At 39.3% G+C, this 8,470-nt stretch overlaps 1 protein-coding gene and 2 long non-coding RNA genes across 4 annotated transcripts in view; 1 reads left to right on the forward strand and 2 right to left on the reverse strand.

The window, feature by feature from the left end:
* LOC309488959 overlaps positions 1–8,470 on the reverse strand; it is a 217,475-nt gene that overhangs the window by 7,573 nt on the left and 201,432 nt on the right. The gene's annotated exons all lie outside the window — the stretch shown is intronic.
* lmnb1 (lamin B1) overlaps positions 1–8,470 on the forward strand; it is a 47,123-nt gene that overhangs the window by 7,074 nt on the left and 31,579 nt on the right. For both annotated transcript variants that reach the window (XM_082157397.1, XM_082157396.1), the window contains exon 3: positions 5,077–5,233. In XM_082157397.1, coding sequence (XP_082013523.1) covers positions 5,077–5,233 — 157 coding nt within the window. The remainder of the gene's footprint in view (positions 1–5,076; positions 5,234–8,470) is intronic.
* Positions 119–5,117, reverse strand: LOC309488963. Its single transcript, XR_014202310.1, has 2 exons — positions 5,021–5,117; positions 119–583 (listed from the first exon to the last, which is right to left on the reverse strand). It is a non-coding gene; the product is annotated as an uncharacterized lncRNA (long non-coding RNA).

Below are 8,470 nucleotides of genomic sequence, written 5' to 3' on the forward strand. Positions count from 1 at the left end.
AGGGGGAGGGGATACACCGCTCTACAGTAATTTGAAAGTGATTGCAGTACCAGTTTTGGCCACAATCTTACACACAATCTTTAACTACATTCTCTAAAATATGAGCATGTCTAAAATGTATTTTTTTTTTCAACAGGCACTAATTTGCACTCTTTAAGATATAGCCTATGCTGCGCGGGGGCCGCTTTAAGCAGAAATGGAGCAGGTCTGAGTGAAGTGAAGTACAAAATAATTAAAAACAAAACAAAAGGAAGGAGAGAAAGAAAGAAAAGTACCGTGTGGGAGCGTTTTAGCGAAGTGGTTAACGAGGATGAATCCAGTGTAATATGTAACGGCTGTGAAGTGTGTGCGTGTGTTCGCCTGTTCGGGAAGTCGCAGTGACATTCCAGTTTAAGTTTCAAGGGAGTAAAGCCTGTTTATGCCATTAAGAAAAGGAAATTCTGTAAAATTGTTTTAAAGAAATGTTCATTTAAAAGCAGCGCTCATTCATCAGTGTGTTGTTACCGTTAGAGATGCGCACATCAGCCTTCGCCGAGTCCGCTGTTGAAGGTGATGATCATGCATTTACGCTCCATCCATCACGCTTAACACAGAATAATTGTTTGTTTTAGAGACATATTACAGCTTTTTGATAAAGCTCTAATTGGTTTCCTTTTGAAATGTTTCAACTTAAATTTGTAAACGGCAAAATAGATTTATGAATGTTGTGTACAGAAATATTGTAAATCGTGATTAAAAAAAATATTTTTTTTTTTACATTTTTTTTAATCAAAACCGCATTATGGTTTAGAGCAGGGGTGGGGAACCTTTTTCCTATAAAGGGCCATTTACAATTTTTTAACATTCTTTAAGGGCCATTGTAATGAGCAGGGGAGTTTCTAGGTTTTAAAAACATCAGGGGCTGAGCCCGAAACATCAGGGGCTGGGGGTGGGTAACAAGATAACATGATTCGATACAGAGAATAATGTATATTTTAGGCCTATATGCAGGGGGCAGACTGGTTAAAAAATTCAGTCCTGGCACTGTAGCCACACCAGCCCACATTACCACACAGACACACACATGTGAGGTAGTTCGGGGGCATGCTCCCCAGAGAAAATTTTGATTTCTCGGACCTACATATGTGCATTTTAAGGTGTTTGAAGGCCAACATTTTTTGATGACAATTAGGGCTGTGACGGTGGCAGTTTTTTACCACCGCGGTAGTAATGGACCCAAATACCGGCGGTGTTGCGGTTGTTGGGTGGGGGGTGTTTTGAAATAAATAAATTAAACAAAAACAAAGAAACAAAAAACTAAAGCCTGTAAAGCATTGAAATAAATATCAGTAAATACTGGTAACTTACATAATATAATAAAGTTGAATCTATTTTAAAAAAAAAAAATTAAGAAAAAATTTCGGTTAATATTTCCACACAAAGGCGCGTGATATAGCCTACCGCTCTGCGCATTGAGAGGGATGTGGGACACAAGCAGGAAAGAGACCATCGATCTTTTCGAGACCATCATGTTTTCTACTTGTAAAAGGTATGAAGAGCGAATTTTATCTTCTACAAGGGCAAGGCATTTAGGCTGTTTGCACGCTGCCAGACAAAGCCAAACTAAAATCACCCGCGGTTGTGAAACGCGCTTTACAAAATGAACTTGACGCTTCTTACCAATTATCATGTCTAACAAGCACAAACTGTGTTAAAAAGATTTTGACTTATAAGTAAAAATGTAGGCTATCTGTCCTACAGCGTTTTTTCTACTTTAACACAGTAAAGAATACGAAAATAATCGACCTAAAAGCGAACAAAGGAAGAAACGTTTATAACGCGTCTTTGGGTGAGACGCGAGTGAAGATATGGGAAAAGAAAAAAGAGATTCATTCCATGCAGGGATGAGTCACGATTTTTGAATATTCGATTAGTTGATTTAATTATAGAATATCTAATGTTCTAATGTCTGTTGTGCGATCATTCTCTAAAATAAAATCTCCATGTTCTGGTGCTGATGCAGTGGTGATGCGTAACCGGAGGGTGACGCTGCCAATAACGCACATAACAGCGGTCACAAAGAACTGGCAAAAGTAATGATTATGAACGTGTCAAAGATAGCAAGGAGACATTTGAATTGTTTATTAATAAAGTGTTTTTTTTTTGTGTGTGTCAGTGTCGGGCTGCAAAGATGAAGTTGACGATGCTCACTCTTTGCAGTGAACGCGCCTAGAGAGAAATGCACACTTCATACGGAATACACAAGCATATGCTAGTCGGTTTATTTTCGTTTTGAATTGTTTTGTTTAAAAGTATATAATTCAAGCTTTCTATAAGAATAACTAATGGAATATTTTTTAATTCGCTAATAATCGGGTGACCAGATCGCAAACCAGAATTCAAAGCCGACAAAGCTTATGTTTATGGGCTCACGTAGGCTACAACTCTCTCATTCGTCATGAATTTAAACTTTTCCATGGCTGCGATATTACATTTAATTGCTAACCTATTATTTATTTTGTAAACAAAGCTTTGTGTGTCATAATATTAATGTTAAACAGCATTCATATACAAACTTTTTTTTAGGCGAACTACCGCCGGTACTACTCAGCCACCGCGGTGGTGCTTTACAACCGCGGTGGTGCGGTTGTCAAGTTTACCGGCACAGCCCTAATGACAATAGCTTTAAAAGCATGTCAGTGGGCAGTAGCGTAAATTATTTGTCAAGATAAGAGATTCTTAAACATGAGAATGAGGATAAATGTTGAAATGAATGATCCACACTACAAAATTGAAATGCAAAATGTTTCTGCTTATTGTTGACAATACACAATCACATATTCCAAACAGGAATGGCCTTAAATGAGAAATCTTTCAAGGATTATTTTGCATAGATGTAAACTTTTTAGCATTAAAGATTGGTTTCAGCAACTTGTTTCTTGAGTTAATCAATGTTTTTGGCACTATTAAATCAGTTCAATTAAATTTCAATTGTTCACTCATAAAGACAGTCACTTGTCACCACCTACTGGCTTAATGATTCAAGTTGCGCAAATACAGACAAGCGGAGTGATACAAACTGTGAAAAGGCTGATGCTGGTGAAATATTCGAACACATTCGAGGACCTTATATATATGTAAGGAATAATTGACGACAGGCCGTTGAATTATTAGAAAAATAATGCACACCCGAGGTGTAACGGCCACTCCGCTTCGCGTCGTGACCGCATTACCACCTCGGGTGTGCATTATTTTTCTAATAATTCAACGGCCTGAAGTCAATTATTCCGCTTATACTACAGTTACCACACCTCGAAACATTTGTTCAGATTTTGTATTTCAAGACGTTTGTAAAGTTTTTGTCATTAAAACGCTCTTGTATGTAGGACTAATTTCTTACGCATCTAATCCCATGCCTCCGTTGCTAATTCCAAAACGTCATTTCAGAGTTAGTAACGGAGGTTTGAGCCACTAATGCTGGGGACACACGACTCGCTGACACATTCTCTGACTGGTTTCATCGACTGCAGCAGATTTTAAACACCGACTTTGAACACAGACTGAACGCGCTGAACACGCGTTTGGTCATGATCAGTCATAAGTATCAAATTACATTCATAACCGGCCTTAAAGTGTGTTCCCGGCTTTATGCAGTTATTAGAGAGAGATGTTGCAATAATGAGACAGAAAAGCATGTGCGTCAATATCATTATTTATTAATTAATTCAATTCGTTTTAATTCGTTAATTCTTTTTTTAAAATTTATTATTGACAGATGACAGTAGATTAGCCAAATAAATGAAACCCAAAGCCCTTTTAACAAGTAGGCCTATCAATAATTATTTATTTGTTAAATTATCTGCAATAAAAATCCGTGCTGCAGGACTATCCATTTATTTAGCCTATATTCAGTTTAATTTTCTATTGATTATAGATAGGACTTTATAGTTTATTTATTCAAATTAAACTGCATGTTTCTATTGATTGTGAAGCTAGACGTTGAAAATTGCAGATCAAGCGCACGGGGCGAAATGCTTTTTCTTGTTATGAATTGTATCCTATTTTCCGTTATTACAGTTGACTACGCGAAGTGATATGGAACTGTAATGCGGTCAAGACCTGCCTGGAACTACTTTAGCCGTGCGTTTCCCTGAAAATAATGCACACCTTAGAACGTTCGTCAACCAATCAGATTCAAGCATTCAACGGCCCTGTAGTATAAATATATATATATATATATATATATAGGCTACATATCAGAGTTAAATAGGAATACATTGTAATAATGTTAATCAAGCAGACTAATTCACACGACTGCGCAGCAATATTTAAGCTCATTATACAAAGGAAATAATACAGATCTAGACAAATTGGGTTGCTTATAGTTAAAATAATTTTTTTTTAGTCGGCCACACATTCTACTTGCTGTCGGCCACTCATTCCACTTGCTGTCGGCCACTTTTAGTCGGCCACTCATTCCACTTTAATACGCAAATGACAAAACGAAAGTAAAAGCAGCAGCCCCTCGTGGACGACTACCACACACACGCACACGCAACACACACACACACAGTCGTGTGATTTAGTCTGCACACACACACACACACACACACAGTCCATGTCTGGTCCTCCGCTGTCTTCGTTCCGATCCTTTTATGCGTCCCGAAGCTGATCAGTGAGAAACTTGAAACCGGTACGGCGCGCGCGCCCCCGAAGCTCATCCGTGAGAAACTTGAAACCGGTGCGGCGCGCAGGTGACTCATTAACACCCGTGCTACTGCTCTCACGGCTCGTGGACTCGTGCTGCTTGCCACTTAGCCTATTTTGTGTTTTCTATCATAGGAAAAGTAATTGCTGAGATTTTTGTTTCTGAAGTTTTTTTTTTTTTTTTTTTTTTTTTTGGAGGAATTGACTCGCGGGCCGCATCAAACTGTTTTGCGGGCCGGTTACGGCCCGGGGGCCGGACGTTCCCCACCCCTGGTTTAGAGCAAACGCTCTTGCGATGTACTGACGTGCAAACAGTAGTTCTCGGAGCAGTCACCTGACACACGAGAAACGGTCTCCAGCCTCTGATGGTGTGTGTTGTGTTTGTCACAGATGTGCTAAGAAGGATGCGGACCTCGCTGGCGCTCAGGCCCGACTGAAGGAGGTTGAAGCCCTGCTGAACTCTCGAGAGGCGGCGCTGAACACTGCGGTGTCCGAGAGGAAGACCCTGGAGAACGCCCTGACAGACCTGCAGACACGCGTACAGGAGGTACATGAGGCGCACACACACACACATGAAGCATGGAGGATAATGGGTTTAGAGCTACTAGGGCTGTCAATTTACACACATTCCAATGATCAATCATGTGTAAATTAATGATCACTCAATTGTTAGCCTTAATACTGCAGCGGCATATAGCCAACAGCATGACAGGGTGTGCTAATGCTCAAAACATGTTCCTCACCAAATGAATGAGACGGGGTTTTAGTCTAAATAAAGGGCTATTAGGATTGAAAAATGAATCGATGTGATTGATCATTTAAATTACTTATATAATAATGAAATATAACGACTAATACAATGTGTCACCAACGTGCCGCCTCAGGTGAGTGCTAGTTAAAATGTAACTCCTGTTCTGGAGGCGCTCTTCCTGGAACAGCACTGAAACACGCCAACTACACCCAATGAATTCACAACAATTTATTACAATATTGTTCTCATTAAAGGAACACTATGTAGCTTTTCAACCTTCATAATATATTTCCAAGACTCTTGTGATAGTACATTGACTTACAATAGGTTGAATGACACGTCTGCCATAGCCTGACGGGGTCTGTATCGCTTTTACTGGCACTATGTAACTTCGGTGTTCGGGTAGTAACCCTGGCACAAAAAGAACTACAAAATTCGACTGCTTTACGGCATACGTCACTTCCCCCACCACTTCCTCAAATTTGGACGTGAGCGTTTATAAACTATGGACGTGAGAGGCCAACCAGCGTTTGTTTTCGGCTTTCGTGCGTATGTTTTTGTCATGGGGGCTGTTTACACCTGGCCACTTCATGCATTTTCTCAGATCGGATAGCTCTCTGATCGTGAAAAGACCAGGTGTAAATGTCCTCCGAAACGCATTCAAGACGGATTTGAATCCGATTGCTCAATCCACTTCAGGAGGAGATCTGAGATGCATTCCAGACGAAACTGGACAAGTGTGCATCTGGTTGTTGAAACCACATGTAAATTGTACTCCTCCCAAAAATGTTAAATAAAAAAAATGTGTGAGCGTGTTATAGTCTATGTTATTGCCAGATATGACGACGCTACTGGAACACGCATTACCGCAGCTGAGCATCGATTCATCAAGACAATGTGCAAACTATCATAAATCAAAGTGAAAGTAAGTCGCAGACGCGCATCACACAATCATCATCATTAAAAGTAAAGAAACTAAATGATCCAGGGCTCTAGAGTGCGACCAATTTGGGTCGCACATGCGACCAAATTTTGTAAGGGTGCGACTAAAAGGTTTTCCTAGGTCGCACCGGTGCACCTAACGTCCTCGCATCCGCTGCCTCTCCACGAACTAATCGTTTGTTCTCCTTTGACGGAACTCACACTCTTCTCTCACGCTTAATGAGTGATGACGGAGGACAGAATTAAACATTCAAACGTAGCCTGGTTACACTTAAGGTCTGTGATATTAGTCTGATTTTATTTTAGATTTCGGCTTCCAAAGATTATAAAAAAATCATATATTGAGGTAAAAACATTAAAAACTATAGCGGCATTCTATCTAGTGCAACCTCTTCCCTTCACAGCATTACACTGTCATTTCTCCCTAAAACTCAAACCTAACGACAGAATCAGCACGATCGGTGATTGTTGTAAAATGCAGTCTAGTTACTGTTGCTAACTTGCGGGACGTGTTAAATAATTAAAAGAGCTATTAAAAGCACAAAAATCTGCATAAGATATGTTCGCAAGGCGGCGCGCGCTCCGAAACCGAGACCAGCAAATTATAGCCTACTTTGGGTTTCATGTGCGCGTCTAAACGATCAAATGTACACAAAAGTATGTCAAAATGACCGGCTTGGAGATTCACTAAAAACAGTTTATGTCTTAAATGGACGTAGTTATGGAAATAGTTGGGAGAATATGGTGCATCAGATCAGTAGCAGATCTGCACTCGGTCTTAAAGGGGCCGCAGTCTAGTAAACATGTGGACGATTGCGTCATTACTGCGAATCAAACAACAAGAGAAAAATCACTACAAAGCTCTTGAAAGAATAACTTCAGCTTTATTAAGCATTAATCTATGTATGAAAAATTACGCAGTGTTATTTTACATTTGATTACTTTATTAGATTTCTTTTTAGACCATACCTGAAGAGTAATGTTAGTAGACCTTACTGAAATTACAGCACTGTGTAGGTCTATATTATGTGTATCTTTGTTTAATTGTTTATCTTTTGTTTATTTTTTGTTTATCTTTGTTTTATATATATATATATATATATATATATATATATATATATATATTATATATATATATAAATATAAAACAAAAAGAACCGATAAGAATACAGTTAAAGTACCGGATCGATAAGCAGTATCGGTAAGAGTAGGAATACCGTTAAAACCCTACTCCCCGGTCAATGCTCCGACAACAGCCCAGACATGGAGCTACTTCAGCCACCATTCTCCCCAGTCCCTGGTAAGATGCCAAGCCCTGGTCCTTCGTCGGAGATGGCATCCGACTCCGAGACGGAGGTAGAGCCTATACCGCGGCCTGAGCTAGAGACTCAAAATAGTTTGTTTGGCAGCTCAGTGAAACACTTTAAACATTTTTAATTTTTTAAAAAAGATTTTTTATTTTTATATACAGTAAAATTGTGCTTCAAATAAAAAAAGTATTTACCTACACCTTATTCTTTTTTAAAAGCATTTACATAATATGAATGTATATAGAGCGTGATAAAAAGGTGACCTTGAAATTGTGGCGTTAAAGGTGATGCGAGCCGAGGAAAAATTTGGGTGCACCCACATTTTCTGCTGGTGCACCTAAATAAAAAAGCTAGGCGCACCAGTGCAACCAAGGCAAAAAGTTAGTCTGGAGCCCTGTGATCTTACCAGGGCTGTTGCCGCTCTCTCTTATTGCTGTCTTCGATTTAGACATTTTAGCTGATGATCAATAAAATGCAGCTCATATCTGTTGCTTTCGGTGACGTGCACTCCCATTAAATCTGCATATAGCGCGAGAATTGAAGATCGGATTTAAATCCGTTTCGCAAAAACACATTTATGTGACCAGGTGTGAATGGAATCGTTTTGATAAATCAGAAATCCTATCTGAGAAAACGCATTTAGTGGCCAGTAAATAAATCTCTTATTTGTAAACTTTGCATTCTATGTTGTATGTTGTTGCGCTTGTTTGTAGTAGGCTATGTAATTTTTTTACGATGCTGTTCATTCATCCATTGCTGATAATTAGACCAGTCCAATAAT

This window comes from Leuciscus leuciscus (genome assembly GCF_965113295.1).
Source record: "Leuciscus leuciscus genome assembly, chromosome: 24".
NCBI classification, from domain to species: Eukaryota; Metazoa; Chordata; class Actinopteri; order Cypriniformes; family Leuciscidae; genus Leuciscus; species Leuciscus leuciscus.